The 19,717-nt window shown below is 40.6% G+C and overlaps 2 protein-coding genes across 5 annotated transcripts in view; both read right to left on the minus strand.

Moving 5' to 3' along the window:
• Positions 1-10,950, minus strand: part of eif4e2 (eukaryotic translation initiation factor 4E family member 2) — a 54,364-nt gene extending 43,414 nt beyond the window's left edge. For 2 of the 3 annotated variants that reach the window (XM_059944553.1, XM_059944564.1), the window contains exons 1-2: positions 10,877-10,950; positions 4,479-4,593 (exon numbers count right to left, since the gene is read on the minus strand). In XM_059944553.1, the coding sequence (XP_059800536.1) occupies positions 4,479-4,593; positions 10,877-10,905 (144 nt within the window). In that variant the 5' untranslated portion in view covers positions 10,906-10,950. Of the gene's footprint in view, positions 1-4,478; positions 4,594-10,764 lie in introns of all 3 variants that reach the window. The other variant, XM_059944559.1, reaches the window with a different exon arrangement.
• Positions 10,951-16,130: 5,180 nt separating this feature from the next.
• The window catches only part of capn10 (calpain 10), a 36,758-nt gene continuing 33,171 nt past the window's right edge, over positions 16,131-19,717 (minus strand). For both annotated transcript variants that reach the window (XM_059944600.1, XM_059944609.1), the window contains one exon: positions 16,131-18,044. In XM_059944600.1, the coding sequence (XP_059800583.1) occupies positions 18,015-18,044 (30 nt within the window). In that variant the 3' untranslated portion in view covers positions 16,131-18,014. The remainder of the gene's footprint in view (positions 18,045-19,717) is intronic.

Here is a 19,717-nt window from a genome sequence, read left to right on the forward strand (position 1 = left end):
CTACCTCTTGTTCCTGCACACTGCTAAGAATGCTACTATTAACCCTGTATTTGTCCTTCAAGTTTGATTTTCCAAAGCACATCACTTCATACTTTTCTGGATTGAACTCCATCCGCCATTTCTCTGCATCCTACCAATACCTCCTTGCAACCTATGAATTTTTTTTTTACACTGTCCACAACACCACCAATCTTTGTGTCATCTGCAAATCTACTAAGCCGCCATTCACTTCGTCATCCAAGTCATTTCTAAAGATCACAAAGATCAGGGGTCACAGAACAGACCTCTGCAGAACACCTCTGGTTGCTGAGCTTCAGGCAGAATATGTTTCATCTACTACTACCCTTTGCCTTTTGTGGACAAGCCAGTTCTGTATCCGCGCAGCAAAATTTTCCTGGATCCCGTGCCTCCTTACTTTCTGAATGAGTTCACTATAGGGAAACCTTATCACCTTATTAAAATTCATATATATTATATCTACTGCTTTATCATCATCAATTCGTTTGTCACTTCCTTAGCAAGTTCGATCATGCTCGTGAGGCATGACCTGCTCCTCAGAAAGCCAATTTAGCTTATGCTTGTTCATAAATCCTGTCTCCAAGAAAGTTTCCAATAATTTTCCTACCACTGATGTAAGACTCACTGGTCTACAATTCCCAAATTATCCCTATTACCTTTGTTGAGCAAAGGATTGACATTTGCCACCCTCCAGTCTTCTGGAACTACTCCTGTGGCCAGTGAGGATGTAAACATCAGCACCAAAGGTGCAACAATTGCTTTTTTTGTTTCCTGTACTAACCTGGGGTATGTACCATCCACTTCCCCAAGACTTACCTTTCCTAATGTTTTTAAAAATTTCCAGCACATCCTCTTTTGCAATAGTGACATGCTCTAGCACCTCAGCCTGTTATATGTTATCCTCAGATTCGTCATGGCCCCTCTCACTGGTGAATACTGAAACAAAGTGTTCATTGAGAACAATCCATACCTCCTCTGACTCCAGGCACGTTTCTTCTTTTATCCCTAGTTGGTCCTACCCACACACTCCATATATTCTCCTGTTCTTCACAGACATGTAGAATACCAGAGGTTTTCCTTATGCTATTCACCAAGGCCTTCTCATGCTTCCGAGCTCTCCCAAGTCCCTTCTTTAGCTCCTTCCTGGCCACCTTATAACCCTCCAGAGCGCTGTTTGATTCTGTTTCCTAAACTTTTAAGTTTCTTTCTTTCTCTTGACTAGATGTTCCATATCTCTTGCCAACCACGGATCCTTCTCCCTACCACAGTGGGACAAATCTATCTAAGACCCCATGCAAGTGCTCCCTAAAGCATTTCTGTTGTGTATTTCTATGAATACATCCATTCCCAATTTATGCTCCCGAGTTCCTGCTAACAGCATCACAATTCCCCCTCCCAATAGCCCTGCCGATAGTGATTGCTCCCTTTCTGTTTCAGACTTCCATCCACAGACTCAGTAGACAATCCTACCATGATGTCCTCTCTTCCTGCAGTTGTGACACTATCCCTAATTAGCAAGCCACTCCTCCACCACTTTTACCTCCCTCCTGCCCCTTTTGAAAAATCTAAACCTTGGAACATCCAGCAGGCATTCCTGCTCTTGTGATATCCAAGTCTCTGTAATGGGCACCACATTGTATGTAGTTCAATGTATTGATCCATGCTCTAAGTTCATCACTTTTGTTCCTGATACTTCTTGCATTAAAATAGGCACAAATGTTCCATCCTCTGACCAATCACATTGGTTCCCATCTGCCTGCCAGACTGATTTAAACCCTCCCTTAACTGCTCTGGTACTCCTACCCACAAGGATACTGGTCCCTCTCAAGTTCCAGAGTAATCCGTCCCTTTTGTATAGGTCATATCTGCCCCATATCTCAGTGATCCACAAATCTGAAACCCAATCCTTTGCACCAATTCTTCAGCCACACATTCATCTGCCATATCTTCCCATTTTTACACCGCTTTTCAGCTTTCTACCAAGCTCCCTATAGTCACTCTTCAGGATCTCATCCCTTTTCATATCGATGTCACTGTTACCAATATGTACTATGGTATCTGCCTGCTCTCCCCAGCCCCCCCAAAGAATGCTGTGGACCTGATCTAAGTTGTCCTTGACTCTGGCACCTGGGAGGCAACATACCTTTCAGTAGTTTCTGTCATGTCCACAGAATCTCCTGCCTGCTTGTCACCACCACCCTCCTCTTCGTTCCCTTCCCTACTGAACCAGAGCCAGACTTCACCAGATAGAGCCAGTGGGAGCTGCAGCTTTTTTAAGTCATCCCACACATCTCCCACCTCCAACAGTAGCAACCCAGGTGATCCCAAGCTCTGCAGAAAGCCTCAAGAGGTCCCTGTTCATTTTTTTAAATCTGGTGCTACTCACCACAACGTCTCCTGCAATCTCAAGCTCTGTATTATGTCCCACTAAGCCCTGCTCACTTTAAAAAAGTGATTTACACTGGATTTGCATTTCCTACAAGTTATCTTTTCTATAAAGCATCATCTACTGTTGTCAAAGTTAATCTTACAAACCCAACACTGGAGTTATATTGTCATGTGCCATCATAAACAGAAGGTGTTTCAAAACGACATAAAATTGAAAGTACAAAGACACCAAGCAACATTCATCTGATATTCTACACAAACCTGGGGTGGGGTGCGAAATCAAACAGGCCACCACTGCATATTTATTTATATTTTAATTTGCCTTCTAAATTGGATTTCAGCTAATATTTGTACTCAGCTTTCAGGGACAGTGGCTGACAGTGGCTATTTATAGCTACATTAACAGGGGATGTGACTGAATAACAGCCAGTTTTGTGGTCCACATATCCAGAAATTGACCAAAACTTTAATTAAACACAGCATGCCAAGGGTGAACTAAAGGCACAGTGCATGTACAAGCTGTGAGAAAGAACAGATTAAGTGTACAGTCTAATCATAATATTAAACATAATGACTAGTAGTAGGCATGGTCCAGCATTCATCAGGATCATGGCCAAACTGTTAACTAGTTTTATTTTCTTGTACTAATCCCATAATACAATTCCTTTTTGATAAACTCAAAGACCAAGTCATAACAGCCTCCAGGTAGAGGATTCTAAAGATTTACTACTTTTTACTACTTCATCTCAGCCTTAGATGGCCTATACTTTACTCTGAGACCATGAACCCTGGTTCTTTATGATTTCCACATCCGCCAAAATACTGTTTAATAGTCTGGCAATTTGGCCACTGAACCATCACCCCTTTTGCTCTCTAAACCCAAGTTTTCTTTCATTGTCCTGTAATATTCATTGTACAGTCACAAGCTCCACATGTCCACGTTTCTTTAGCCAAAGCCTTTGGCAATACTAATAGTCAGAGGTTACAGTTCTTTTAAAAAGAAATATAAAAATAATTTCAGCAATTGAAAAAAAAACAAGAGTTCTTTTATGGGAACCCTGTTGCGAGTCTGAAGGCCTTGATCATTTGCATATAGCATGTCATGTCATAGGTGGCTAACTCACTTCAACAAAAAAACATGGGGGTTGGCAAATATTTTGAAGTTTATATTTTATATATCTGAAATATAATTCTACTAAGATGGTCTTCCCACTTGAACTATCAACTCACTGCAACTACTGAGAATGTGTATGATACCTGAAATGCATTGGAACTGTACTATGAGGCTGCTGGCACAGACACGAGACAGAAAAGGGCAAAAAGAACAGAAACCTCATTTGCTCTGAGAAGAGGAGGAAAAAAGTGTTTGAAATTTTTTTTAAAAAGCAGCCATTTCAACTGCCAATAATTATTGGGATTTATCTTAAAAGTGAGACCTCAGCCATGAAGGTACTGCAGTTGGCAAAGGTAGTTCACCTGAAACTGGACAGTTGCTAAAACAAAGGCTGAAGTATGGAAAAAGTGATCTGGTTAGTCATCAAAAGCAAAACAGATTATCGTCAGGTTGAACGCCCAAATATGTGTGGCTCAGCTTGTAGCACTGAAGAGTAGAAAGGAAGGCAAGAGTATTACAGTGTCCTATGTCACATTAAACTTAATATAATTTCTCAACATCAAGTTAGAATGCATCATCACTGTTTACGGAATTTTGGCTTCTTGTCACTTATCGAAATACCTAATCAGATTCTTACAACTGAATGCAACTCATTTCCTATCCCATTGAAAACATAAAAGAAAACATCATTCATACATTGACATTAAAACCCAATTTTCCCCTCTTGCCCAGAAACACACTACAGATAGCTGGACAGAGAATACAAAGTATTAACTACATCTGGCGCAAATTACAGACATTACCCCTGCAACAAACTGGCAAATAAAACTCGCCTGAACCCAGAAAGATCAACTGTCCACAGCTTCTTGCTTCACAGAGAAGAGTACAAGTGAGACAGCTGGCTGTTGCTTCAGCTCTTTCTCCTAAAGCACTGTGCAGGGTGTACTTCTATACTCACCTTCCTTTTGGTAATATTTTGAGGCTTCTCTTTGTCTGTTTTCTCTTTCTCATTCTCTTTCTGTGTGTGGTTTTCCTCATGTTGATCCTGGTCTCCACTGTCATCGTCTTTTAAACTGCAAACAGGTAAAGAGTTTAAGGTTTAGCCACTACAGTTGAAAGTTCTCTTCAAAAAGTGTATAACAATCATTTTCCATTATATAGAAAAAGCCATGATTTTATAGATAGGTTATATGGCTTTTGTTTATGACATCATCTGGCAAACAATCAAATCAAGTTTAATTTTCATTCAAACCATACATAGATACAGCTGAATGAGACAGCATTCCTTTGAGGCCAAGGTGCAAAACATTCAAAATAACAAGCAAACATTCAAAAACAACATTTAACATAATTCACAATAGCAAGCAAAGAAGCGTATTCATTAAAAAAAAACATATGTAGCCCAAGACCCTGAGTGACAATGTCCAGCAATAGTCTCCTTGCAGTATACAGATGCACGCAGTCCAGTGTGCCATTTCACTACTCGAACATGGGAGGGCATTACTGATGGGAGAGGCCAGGCCCCAGCCAAGCTCATATGCCACGCTGTAAACGCTTCCGCATCTCTCACCTGGTCCGCAGCAGCGGGAAAGCCCAAGGCTTGAGGCCTAGTTCTCCCTACAACCAAGGCTACACAGCTCCCTCCACCAGACAAGGGTAACAGGCCTGTGGCAATTGACATCATCACTGTCCAACAGAGTCTTGTGATTACAAGTGAAACATCCAAGACAGTCTCCCATGGTTATACCGCACTAACTGTGATGCTTCCAAGTAGTGGGCAGCAACATGGTCTGCAGCCAGGTCAGCTACTCTGACACACTGGCGGGCTCCTCCACCATCCCAGTCACAGCTGGCTCTCTTTCCAACATCATGGCCAGCCTCCTTGCTATAGGCAAGTATCACAAATACATAGCCAGAGGCTCTGGCAAAAGTGTTCCACACGAGTGACAATGAACATGTGTGTGCAGGCTAACTACTGGATCATTCAATCAATTGACTCATAATTCTATGGCAAAATTAATCAAGTGAAGGCATTCACTGGACCCTAATCTCTCTGTCACTGATACATAGATGGCAGTTTTAATAACTGATAACTGTTCATTATGATTTTTTAAATTCTTAAAACAGCACATTAGAATGGAGTTATACTATTGATTATTAACCTTACCCACCATTTACCCATCAATTTCATGTTTAATTAAGAACACTCATTACTATTTCACCAAAACTAAATAGCACAGCAGGAAGCTTCCTGCATCTCATGAAACAGGTAACAAAGTTGAAGTGTGATTCATGTCAAGAACAAAGATGAGGCTTCAATGTTCTCTATTTCCAAACAATATTTCAGCCTATTAAGTCTGTATTGAATCACTGGACAATTCCACTCCACCATTTAATTTTCCCTGTAATCTATTCTCATCCCCAGATTCTTCTATCCACAAACACCAAAAGCAATTAACCCACTAACCTTCATGTCTTTTGGGATGTGGGAAGAAAACCAAAGCACAAGAAGGAAACCCACATGGTTACAGGAAAGTTGTGCAAATTCAACTGAGACAGCAATGGAAATCAGGAGTCAATGGAGCTGTGAAGCAGCAGTTCTACCAGTTGTACTACTGTGTTGCCCAGTGATGAGAAATCTGAACGAATCTGTAGTATTTTCAATGGGGCAAGAGATCTAACAAGACCAGAAAAAATGGTTTTATGAGTCAGTGAACAGCTGTTTTAAAAAAAAAGGATATCTAACCTCTTACCAGAAATAGTCATGAGTGCAGAATTCAAGACAGCATATAAAATGGATGGATAAATATTCACTTCAAGTTCCTGGGCATCAATATCTGAAGATTTATCTTGGGCCCAACCTATTGATGCAATTACAGTGAAGGCAAATCAGCAGCTATATTTCATTAGGAGTTTGAGATTCGTTATGTCACCAAAGACTCCAGCTAACTTCTGCAGAAATACTATGGAGAATATTCCGACTGGCTGCATCACCATCTGGTAAGAAAGCACCAATGCACAAGATTGTAAAAAGGTGCATTGGACTATAAACTTCGCCAGCTCCATCATGGGAACTAGCTTCTCCACCATCAAAGATATCTTCAAAAGGCAATGCCTCAAGTTGGCATCCATCATTAAGAATCCCCACCACCCAAGACATGCCCTCTTCTGATTACTACCATCAGGAAGGAGGTACAGGAGCTTGAAAACCCCTACGTTTTATGAAGAGCTTCTTCCCCCCCCCCACCATCAGATTTCTGAACGGTCCACGAATCAGTGAACAATACCTCAGTATCTTGCTTTCTTTTTGCACTGATTTTCTATTTTTCTTATGTAGCTTAGATTATCTTTCATGTATTGTACTGTACTGCTGCCACAAAACAACCTATGTCAAGGATCATAAACTTAATTCTGATGAAGAACAGAGGAAAAAATACATAGGAAAGAAGTTTGTGAACAGCACTTACAGAAAGTTATAAAACATGCAACTTCTATGGTTCAAAGTTAAAACACATCTCTTCAGTGCATAGAGTCCAATAGTCTCAAAAATACGAGCTTTAGAATATAAAAGAAGTAGTGCCAGGTTCAAGGCTATGGACAAGTTAGAAGCACGAGAAATAATACTATGACTCACCATGAATGCAAAAGGAACAGTCATAATATAACTTGGTTTCAGCAAATGGCTTGAGCATATTATATTCATTCATGATATTGCTTGGAACACCTACCAACAATAGAGGAGGAGAGGGAGTAATGGGGTTTGACAAATAATGGATTCATTGAGTGTTGGCAGTAGTATGATGAAATACTAGATAAAAACAGTCCAATGAGGTGGCAAGAAACAGAAACCCAGGAGTGGACCATAATCTCCAGACTTTGTTTTCTTCCATTCGACAGAATACCACTGAGTTGCGGGTTGGTGAATGGAGCAAATAAAACTACATCTGCAGCTGGACTTTTAAACAAGCAATGCATCAAATGAATGGAAACAATGAAAGGTGGATTTTCCTTTCTTTTGAGTTGGCAATAGCTAATGAAGGGATAAACTAAAAAGGTACTGTTAGAAAATTTGAAAAAACAGGTGTAGGCTACTCCACCTTTTTAATATTCCATGATCCCTCTGGGCCAAAGGGGGGAAATCTAACTCCATTTCTGGCAGAGTAAGTTCCTCTATATATCAGTTTTAAAATACTTACCTCTTGATCCTTACACTATGTGATATCTGCTCAGTCAACAAGGCAAAGAACTCTGTGTATTCTACTGATGAGGGAATCAAGGTGGTCCTGAAAGCCTTTGAAATTCACTGCAACCCACAAAGTAATAACCGTGGACAATTCTAGTTTTTCAGAAGGTTTAAGGACAAGTGATCAAAGCTGGGATTAATAAGGATACATCCCACCGAACAGCGCAAATGTGGTGGGCTGAATGGCCTAATTCCCATGATGTACAGCTCAATGACATATATTAAATGTCTGTAGTTGTTAGCTGACAATTGTAACTTCAGAGCCCTGAAGGATGATAGGATTGCACACAAAGTTTGAGATGCAGGATTATAGATTCATTGGGGAAAAATATGCTAAATACCAAAATATTTCTGTGCAGGGCCTCAAAGCTGTCCAAAGCCACACTGAGCAATTGAAGATGGGTAGCACAATTCTATCGACAAAATCAAGTAGAAAGGAAAGAAAGGCAAGTTCTAATTATGAAAATATCATGGGAGAGAGCAGTATTATTAGAAGCAATGTCCACCCATCACAATTACTATTCCTGGGAAGCACAACTGAAGTTGTAATATTGAACCCAGTCAGAGAGAAATAGAAGAGAATTGATTAGAAGAAAAGTGGTATAGTTCCTAGTAGATAGCAGTAAACCATGTAATATTATTATTTATCAGTTTGCAAGGAGGCACAGAGAAGCAAAACAATACTAATAAAAATACAACCATACAACTGTAGGAACAACTGGGCAAATGAGAGGAGAAAACATGTAATACAAAAGAATAGCTTTGTTGTACTCCAAGGGAAACATGTGCCAATCCACAGTAATTGTAAGGCCTTGCAATCAAATTGGTAACCGTAATCAGGGAACCCATCCAGCCTCGTCAACAGGCAGCTACCTAGATAAACATATCAAATATTTGAAGAATGAATAAAGTTAGAAGGTAAACATAATTTACAATGGGATGGGAGTAGCAGCAGTGCATCCTCCAGTTCAAGTTCCAAAAGCTGGTAAAGAAAAACAAATCTAACACAAGGCAGGTATCATCACATCAATAGCTATGCTCACTCCTTGCAAAATAAGGCTGCTACATCTGGTTTAGCCAAACCAGGCAAGAAGCCAATGATCCATTTGGATCTACACAATCTGAATAAAAGGCACTGAAGAGGAATCAATATCCAATGGAAACAAAATAACACATTCTGTGAGATCCAAGCAGAGAAAAAACATTTTCAATGTGCCGGATACCAAGAACGGATTTTGCCATATGGCACCCGACAATAAGAATACATTTATAATGAGCATGAACATACCTTTTAGGAGATGATACCTTTTATATCTACACAATGAAGTTTCAGTGAAGGTTGGATTAGGTGCTAAAGGAGCCTGCTTGTACACAGAAAAACAACAGACGATATTCTTGTCTTTGGACAAGGTTGGGTTTAGTGCAGAGGCAGAGAAAGACCACAACAAAAAGGCTTAATGAACAAATGCAAAAAGCAATTGAAGTGCAACAGTGACATTTCTACTGGAGTTCATCCACATATCAACCCCAAGGGTCATGTCATCATGGAGATTCTCAAATCAGAACCCCATAAAGTGAACACAGTGACAGAAATACCAAAGCTAACAGGAGTTAGAAGTAATTGCATTGGAGAATCTCCGCCAAGCCCAAAAGTGAATGCAATGACTGATTTTTCAGTTGCAGATGGATAGTTCCACTGTCCGCCAACCAGGCAATAAGATACAAAACTGCAAATACTCTGTGCTAACCTTCCTGAAGGAAACAGACACACAAAACTGGAGCAAATGAATATACTGAAAAATATACTTATAGAAAAGACACAGAGTAGAGCAGCAGGCTAAGCATGCACCTTCAGTTGCACCTGTGTTGATCATCAGTGAGATGTTATTTCTGATTGGCAATGCTGTGGTCTCCTAATGAGGAAGTCAAGAATCCAGTTGCAGAGGGAGGTACAAGCAACCGGGATGTGAAGCTTGATCAGTACTGACGATGTGATGGTGTTGAACACTAAGCTGTAATCAATAAACAGCAGTCTGGTGTAGGTACTGCTGTTGTCCAGGTGATCCAAGACCAAGTAAAGAGCCAGTGAAATTGCATCTACTGTAGACCTATTGTGGTGGTGGGCAAATTGCAGAGAGTCCAGGTCCTTGCTTAGTCATGATTCTTGTACTTTCCCCATGACCAGGCTTTCAGAGCACCTATCACAGATGTAAGTGCTACTGGGCAGGTGAGAACCTCTGTCTGCAACAAAAAGAGACTGAAGATGTCTTGAATACTCCAGCCAACTGATTGACACAGGCTTTCAGTGCCCTGCCAGGTACACCATTGGAGCCTGATGCTTTGTGAGAGTTCACCCTCTTGGAAGATGTACTGAGGAGGGCAGCTGATACATATTACAGGGTTGCCAGATGCTACAGGGAACCACAAGGCAAAATGGTTATTCATCAATTCTGTTGGACTCCTCCTGGGAGAGTTGTCAGTTCCCACATTGGGTCATCATCAACATGCCATCTCAGACGACCACATTTTGGCATCTATAAACTCTATACTGGGGAATTATCAAAACTTAGAATTATCAAAGGAAATGGCATGAAAAAAAACGAGCTATTTGTCTAGACCACACTTAAGGGTTATTTACAAATAAAACAATATGCACTAAAATACCTCACAATTTGCATTAGGCTTGATTTACAAAATAAAAAAGCAGAAATTCCATTTACGGGCTGCATGCAATTTTAACAAAGATGTTGCTAAAACATTAGCTTTCTAGAAATCGAGTTGTTAGACCATTGTTCTGCATCCCGCGGATGTGGGGGTGCGTGCATGCATTCGCCTGTCAGAAAGAATGAATGAATGAATGAACGCGAGTGCAGCAGATGCAAGCAGCCGCCGGCATTTTTAAAGGGACCCGAGGGACTTCGGGAACAAGGCCGCCAGCGTTGCGCGGAGCTCGGCTGAGCGGCAAAGGAACTAAGACGGGGGTGAGAGGCCATTGACTCACGCGTCGAACTTGTTGTTCATGGTGTCAACACCGGGGGGGATTGGGAGGGGTTACTCTCCACACGGACTCGGAGACACTCCCCTTCGAGCAGCGGCTCCGGCGGCGCCTTTACCTGCGGGGCTGGGGCTGGGGCCGAAACATCCGGGAACAGCGTGCGCGCCACCCGCCCTGCGCAGCGGCGCGGAGCGCGCGATCCCCGTTACGTCACGAGGGGGCGGAGGCGCGTACAGCGGCGTCGAGAATGCCCCGCGCAATTAGCTCTTGGAAACATATTCCTCGTTAACGTGCTGACTGATGATCGATGGAAACGTGTACCCGTATGCATTAGAATAACCGATGGATTGAGGAATAAGCATTGAACACGACCCATTGAAACACAGAAAACATACAGCACAATACAGGCCCTTCGGCCCATAAAGCTGGCGGACCTTAGAACCACCTAGGCTTTACCCATAGCCCCCTATTTTTCTAAGCTCCGTGCAGCTATCCAGGAATCAAACGACCCTACCGTTACGCCTCCACCACCGCCACCAGCAGCCCATTACACACGCTCATCACTCTCTGTGTAAAAAAGCTTACCCTGACATCTCTGTACCTACTTCCAAGCACATAAAACTGCCCTCTCGTGCTTGTCATTTCAGCCCTGGGGAAAAGCCTGACTATCCACAGGATCAATGCCTCTCATTATCTTAAACACCTTTATCAGGTCACCTCTCAACCTCTGCCACTCCAAGGAGAAAAGGATGAGTTTACTCAACCTATTCTCATAAGGGATGCTCTCAATCCAGGCAACATCCTTGTAAATCTCCTCTGCACCCTTTCTATGGTTTCCACGTTCTTCCTGTAGTGAGGCGACCAGAACTGAGCACAGTACTCCAAGTGGGGTCTGACCAGGGTCCTGCATAGCTGCAACATTACCTCTTGGTTCTTAAACTCAATCTCACGATTGATGAAGGCCAATGCACCATATGCCTTCTGAACCACAGAGTCAACCTGCGTAGTAGCTTTGAGTATCCTATGGACTCGGACCCCAAGATCCCTCTGATCCTCCACACTGCCAAGAGTCTTACCATTAATGCTAAATTCTACCATCATATTTGACCTACCAAAATGAACCACCTCACACTTATCTGGGTTGAACTCCATCTGCCACTTTTCAGCCCAGTTTCGCATCCTATCAATGTCCCATTGTAACCTCTGCAGCCCTCCACACTATCCACAACACCCCCAACCTTTGTGTCATCAGTCAATTTACTAACCCATCCCTCCACTTCCTCATCCAAGTCATTTACAAAAATTACAAAGAGTAGGGGTCCCAGAACAGATCCCTGAGGCACACCACTGGTCACCGGCCTCCATGCAGAATATGACCCATCTACAACCACTCTGCCTTCTGTGGGCAAGCCAGTTCTGGATCCACAAGGCAATGACCCCTTGGATCCCATGCCTCCTTATTTTCTCAATAAGCCCAGCATGGGATACCTTATCAAATGCCTTGCTAAAATCCATGTATACCACATCTACATCTACGGCTCTACCTTAGTGTGACTCCTTGTTTTTTTGAAGAAATAAACAACGTGCAAGAGGAATTTAGCAGTCAAGCAGCATTCAGAGGGAGAGGGGAATTGTTGACATTTCAGCTGGAAACCCTAAGTCAGAACTGCTCTTTTTTAGGTTGGGCCAGCTGCTCAGCTGAACTGGGATAGAGCTGGTGTCTTGCTCACAACATTTCATCAATTTTGATTTTAACTCATCAGTCAAAGCTGAGCCACATGGTTGTCAGTCCAGAAAAAAAATGATTCAAAGACCTTCCTTGATTAGCAGGTGGTTCCCAATTCGATCCTGACCTCCAGTGCTATTTGGGCAGTTGCACCTTGTTCCCTAGTTTCCTCTAAAATGGCAAATGTCTGTTGGTAATTTGTCAGTGATTCTAAAGTTTTCCTTCATGATAATAATCCCAATGTCTACTCACCATGATGACGTGTGCACTTCTTTAGCACCTTTGTTCAAAATCAAAATTATCTACAGTGCTTGAGAGAAAACTAATGTTAAACCCAGAGAGGAGAGTCAAAATAGCCTGCCTCAAACTCCAGAGCCACACCTAAGGGCCTAATTCATGTGGTGGTTCTGCTGTGATTGTGTAAGTTTCCTTTGGATGCTGTGGTTTCTTTCACATCACAATGATGTCCATGTTGGTAGGTTAATTGGTGAGGAAATTGCTTGAGTGTCTAATTGAATGGTTGAAATAGAGAGAGAGAGAGAGAGAGAGATGGTAAATTGCTGGGAATGTGGGGAACATAAGATAGGAATTGGTGTAAATGTATGCTTGATGGTCAGTCCAGATCAGTAGGCTGAATAGCCTGTTCCCTCTTGCATAACGACGAGACAGTAAGAGAAGTTTTCCCCTCAGCCCAGGGACCTGTTCTGTTATTAATTGATTGAAATTGTAATTTTCATGTTATTTGACTCCATCCATCTCAATTAGCTCTAAATTGAACACAAGAGGGTTTTGGAAAGAATTTGAGATGGTAAAACTGAAAGCTTACAACTTGTGACGGGCAAAGAGAATGGTTGTTGCAAAAAGAATCAGAGGAACCAAGCGCAATGGAAGAGATTACATGCTACAGAAGATTACATAGCACGTGGGCTGAAGCCACAGAAACAAAACACTTAGATGTGAATTTTACTTTTGGATAGCACGTTGAGGGTGAAGATTTTTTCCCCCCGAGTGGAAGTAAATGGTGATGGATCCCAAATCTTACCTTCAGGATTTTAAGACTAAGATTCCTTCAGGATCTTTCAGTACATTATGCAAAACTTAATTAATTTCTGAGGATTTTATCTATAAAATGGTTTCTTATTTGAACTAGATGGATCATTCATTATAAATTTAGACACTGGATGTGACTAGGCCATTCCCAGCCTAATTTTTGAGTAGTAAGGGTGTCAAAAGTAAATTGGAGAAGGCAGGAGAGTCAGGTTGAGAGGGAAACTAAATCAGCCATGTACATATGATGGAGCAGACTTTATGGGCCTAATTCTGCTCCACTTATGGTCTAACTCAGTAACCACCCCCCCACCACCACCTCATTAGCTACTGCTGAAATCAGGTATGCTGTCCCTAGGATTAGTCATGAGCTATAGTTGTCAGCCAACATCCCAGACTACTCACTACCTTACCAAAATTTAAAAAAAATGCACTTGAACATCATATGCAGTGAAGGCAGGATCCGGTAACTTCGGGGGGGGGGGGGGGGGGGGAACGGGTAAATGTAAAAGAAGGGCTGTACAGTGGCGGAGCAGGTAAAATTGCTGCCTCATGGTTCCAGGAACAAGTATAATCCAGAACTCTAGTGTCATGTTTGTCGTCGTAATTCACATGGTGTTATTCCAGTTTCCTCTCATCATCCCAAAGGCATCCTGGTAGGTGAACTGGCTGCACTAAGTTGGTGGGTGGTGAGATAATCGGGGGAACTAAAGGACGTAAGAGAAGAGGAGCTGCAGGGAATGAGTGGAGAAATGGGATTCCTCTGAGAACTAGCAAAGACGCAATGGGCCGAATTTTCATCGTCATTGAAAGGAAAATATAAAATAACTTAGAAGATCATAAAAAAACATGTAAAAGGAGAATGGTTGTGATAATTTCTTTGAGTAAACTTCTGAAAACAGGCAAGACAATTTTTGACTTGTATACCATAAATTTTAACCTGATCTTCCAAATTGGGGCATTTGTCACAATCTGGAGGGTCCCTTTACATGGCATGATGGGGATCTGACTGCTATGTTCACTAGTAGCCTTGAAGGAACCGATGGAACATGTGGCCTACCATGTCTATAGACTGACCATGATGCCAATCTAACTAATGTCATCTGCCTGCACATGATCCTTACCCCTCTATTCTTTGTCTTTTAACAAGTTTATCTAAATGCCTTTTCAACATTGCTGTTGTATCTCCTATCACCTCCTTGGCAGTGTATTCCAAGCACCTATCACTGTGCAAAAAAATCTTGAATCACAGAGAACTTAGTGGTTAGAGATTATCTGTGTATGTGAGTGGACGTGTGGATGGGTGAGATGAAAGGGGCTATTTTGCTGCTGTTCTGTTGAGTACTGTGGGCATGCTGTGCTGGTGTTACTATGAGTGTCGCCCCTTGCAGGCTTCTCCCAGTACATCCTTAGGTTGTGTTGGTTATTAACACAAACAATGCATTTCACTATACGTTTCAATGTACATGTGATAAATCTGGATCTCCCTTAAACTTCCCTCCTCTCACTAAAACTTGTACTATCTGACATTTCCACCCCGCTGTTAGGGCATTTTCTGGCATTTAATATATAGCAAATATTAACTTCAGCAACCAATCTTTAGACTTGAGTGTGGATTGTAGATTAAATTTAAGATGTAACTCTGGATACCAATTAATTGAAAACCAGACTTTGCTGATTAACATTAATTTTGGGTATCTGGAGTGTAGGTGCAAAGAAGGTGGCTTGAAAATTATATGTAATTCAAAGGAAGCATTGTAGATACAATCTAACTATAGAATTGTCATGCTACTATCTTTGATCTTTAGCATATAAAATGTCAGGCACCATTGGCTCATACAGGTTTCTTCCTCTGAGTGTCTCATTTTGTTGGAAACAACACTTCTGTGTCCACTAGCTTCAGTGTTTCTCCTGTGACTTTGTTTACTTAACAAACCTGCTAAATTGATTCTAACGATCTACTCCTTCTATGTCTCTAATAACAGTTTGCCTGGATGATCCAATAAATGACACAGCACAGAGAAAGATAATCTTGCTTTTAAAATTCCCCATTTGTTCCGTTCCCATCACACTCACCTCAAATTCCTCCAAACATTTACCCCTTCAGCAGTAGAATCAGCTAAACAGTTTCAGCCAAGCACAGCTGGTACCAGGGCCAAAGGAGGGATAATTTAAAACAAACATGGGTCCAGACAAGCCAAACAAAGCTTAAATCTTCCTCTGTCCCAGGCCTCCCTCCTCGACAATGAGATCCTCTAAAGTGCTTCTGAGACTTCTTACAGTACTAAGCACTGACCCAAATTCGACCACCAGCCACCCAATGGAAGTCCAGGTCTGTGTTCACTCCACTTTAGGCATCTCGTAACAACTCTGTTAGACTTAACTTGGTGCAAGAAGTCTTCTGTTACAAGTAAGTGCAGTCACTGTTGACCTTGAAGAAACTGGTCTATAAATATGAAACTGACCTTGTGCAGGGGTTTTCACTTTTCCAACAGTATTTGCAATATAGCAACTTCAGCAGGGGATCAGTTACATTAATCAATAATGATGTCATCAAGCTGGCTGAATTATCAGAATGAAGAATTCTCAAACAGCAAAATAAAGTAAAAAGTACTAATTTTATTTATTAAACATTATACGAACAGGAAAAGATGGAGACATACAAATGGAATTATGGTAAAATTAATATTAAACATTAATAACAGATTAATCTTCATTAAAACTACTTAGTTTGGAGATGTTTTTCCAAGGGGAGAACAACTACACATTTAAAAATTTTCAGACCTGGAGGATGTAGCTTGCTCAGCTTTTAGCTCAAGTTTCATAATTGTACAAGTAAAACACAAACAATGTTTACATCTAATCATTGAAATGACTGCATTTGACAAGAAATGCAAGCAATTATTTTCTGGAAGAAGACAGTATCAGTTATAACAATTTTTGGATTTGCACTTTTAACTGCTCTTGTACAACTTCCAGGTATTGGTGGACATAACACAGACTAATGATGACATTTTTATTGCCGGTTTTTCTGCCATCTTCTCAATGTTGTGACAGGAATTTCTTGGGTTTGCTGTTTTCAGATTTACTCAGAATAAATTCAACTAGTTTAATAAAATAACTTAATAAAATGACAAATTTCAGACTTAAATTTGTTCAATTTCACAGCGCAGTAGTACTTAATTACCTCTTTACAAAAACTTAAGATTTTAAATACTCAGTTGCTAAATGTACCTCTTCATAACATACGCCTAAAGGTACACATGAATCTGTAAGCAAAGAATAATATTACTTTCAGGAACAATTGGTATTCCTTAATACCTCCAATTGGAGAAAAGCAAATTTATATTACTGACAAAAAACAGGAATACAATTATGCTTCTCTCAAAGGTTTAACTTGCACTAACTTTGTATTGTTAGATTACATAAATGGGTTAAATTGTTCCTAAAATATTTTAGAAAGGGTGGAATCAATTTAGAAGACAAAATGAAACTCAATTCTCTTATTGTACTCTACAACCTATGCTGTGTTTCTCCTTCATTTTAAATGGATTGAGTTTAAGGCTAGCAAGCTTGAGAGCCAGGGGTTAATATTTGAAGAGAAACCTCTCATCAGTTCTGAAAATTTCACTTAAAACTGGATCAAAAATTGATACAATTTGGCACTTTACAATGTAGAAACTCTCTATCTGTTATTTATTGATTAGAACTACACTAGGTAGATAATGTTTGCCAATACTAAGTCAGTACCAGTTGAGATGATTCAGATGTGTAATGTAGTGCAGGTCACTTGTTGAAATTAAGCAAAACCAAATACTGTCACTGTACCATGGACACTGAATTAAAAATAATGAATATTTCATTATTGATTATTTCAACATTTCTGACCAGCACAGAATCTGGTCAGACTGCAAAAATAATGTAGGGCTGTTCATGCACTAAAAGGCACTGAACCTTATATCTTAATACGATCCAATGTCAAATAAATTAGGAGAAAAATACAATGGCATCAATGAACAACAGCCCAAGTTCCAGTTTTGCTAAAATGATGGAAAAATCCAGCCCAGAGGAGGTCACAACACAGCAGCTTTAAAATTCAGTGAACTGTGTAATACAGTGTGTGCTGAAAGTACAAAGTGAATTTAAATGTCATTCTCATTTACCTTCAATAACATCAAAGCAGCAGGAGACTGATCGGCTCTTTGTCCATTACTTCGTGCAGCGCTGCTAACCCTTTGAAGTAGCGTCCACTTCTAGGGCAGCTTTTGTTCTTCCTCCTGCGCAACAAGCTCATTGCCAGCTTGCTTAAAGCACAATTGCTTATTTACAATGATGAGTCCTGTCACATTTTATTAATGCAAAACAGGGGGTGGGCATTGTGATGTGAACATTGTACAGCATGAATATCTTCAAAATGGTTCTCCTCTGATTATTTTTTAAAAATTGTTTTCAGGCAGGCGTTTGTGGGTTTGAATTTGGTATCCTACCTCTGCATCACTGAGGTATAGGAGACCTCATGGAAACAAGAGAAAAAGTTATTTATTAGTATTCTTGTCAATACATCAAAACCTATTCACTACAGAAACATCACAATACAGGTATTGAAGTAGCAAAGTCTTTTCACCTTTGGCCTTTTAAAATGAACCACCTCATTCACAAACTCAATTTTGTTAATACCAAAGTAGAAAAAAAATTTCTTTAACATTGCAAAATCCATGTTAAAAAAAAGTTAATCTCAATCAGCAGGAGGTCCAAACCAGTTCAAATTCACAATAGAGGTAGGTAGTAAACTGTTTATCTTGGCTTGTTTGTTCATATTCTACCTTAATGCAATTCAGCAACTGTAGACTCTCTTGTGTTTATGTTTATCTTGTTTGTCTGGTTCATGGTTGAAACTTTAGTTAACTTATTTTGCAAAATTTATAGGCCGAGATACATGCAGAGCTTAATATAGTTGGAAATACAAATCCTCAAAGAATAATAACCATATAACAATTACAGCACGGAAAAAGGCCATCTCGGCCCTTCTAGTCCGTGCCAACGCTTACACTCACCTAGTCCCAGTGGCCCACACTCAGCCTATAACCCTTCATTCCTTTCCTGTCCATATACCTATCCAATTTTACCTTAAATGACAATACTGAACCTGTCTCTACCACTTCTACTGGCAGTTCATTCCAAACAGCTACCACTCTCTGAGTAAAGAAATCCCCCCTTGTGCCACCCTTAAACCTTTGCCCCCTCTCAAATCATGTCCTCTTGTTTGAATCTCCCCTACTCTCAATGGAAAAAGCCTATCCACGTCAACTCGATCTATCCCCCTCTTAATTTTAAATACCTCTATCAAGTCCACCCTCAACCTTCTACACTCCAAAGAATAAAGACCTAACTCCTAGATCACTCTGTTCTACTGCATTCCTCAATGCCCTACCATTTACCATGTATGTCCTATTTGGATTATTCCTATCAAAATGCAGCACTTCACATTTATCAGCATTAAACTCCATCTGCCATCATTCAGCCCACTCTTCCAACTGGCCTAAATCTCTCTGCAAGCTTTGAAAACCTACTTCATTATTCACAATGCCACCTACCTTAGTATCATCTGCATACTTACTAATCCGATTTACCACCCCATCATCCGAATCATTAATGTATATGACAAACAACATTGAACCCAGTACAGATCCCTGAGCCACACCAGTAGTCACCGGCCTCCAACCTGACAAACAGTTATCCACCACTACTCTCTGGCATCTCCCATCTAGCCACTGTTGAATCCATTTTACTACTCTTATCAGTCTATATATCTATATAATCTCTATCAGTGTTTCTAAACTAAAGAATTTCCAACAAGAGAAGCTCAGAAGTTGTGTCTTCATTTTACAATTCTTGATTTGGTTTATGAATTCATCCATGCTGCTCCCTAACTCATCTTTAGCTCTACAGCCCTTTCAATATCTGCACTCTTCTAATCCACTTCTTTCCTCCTCTAGGTTGCTCCTTAAAACCAAGATATTGGCCATTTGTTTTACTGTACCTTAGTGCAGATTGGTATCTTTTTTTTAATATTTGGTTTGCTAACACTGTTTACTTGTGAAAATTATACTATATAAATGGAGACACTTCCTGATTCTGCAGTGGAGTTAAACATGATGCAAAATGGCACAATCAGGGAAAATTATT

Source organism: Hypanus sabinus, chromosome 2 (assembly GCF_030144855.1).
Source record: "Hypanus sabinus isolate sHypSab1 chromosome 2, sHypSab1.hap1, whole genome shotgun sequence".
Classification (NCBI taxonomy): domain Eukaryota; kingdom Metazoa; phylum Chordata; class Chondrichthyes; order Myliobatiformes; family Dasyatidae; genus Hypanus; species Hypanus sabinus.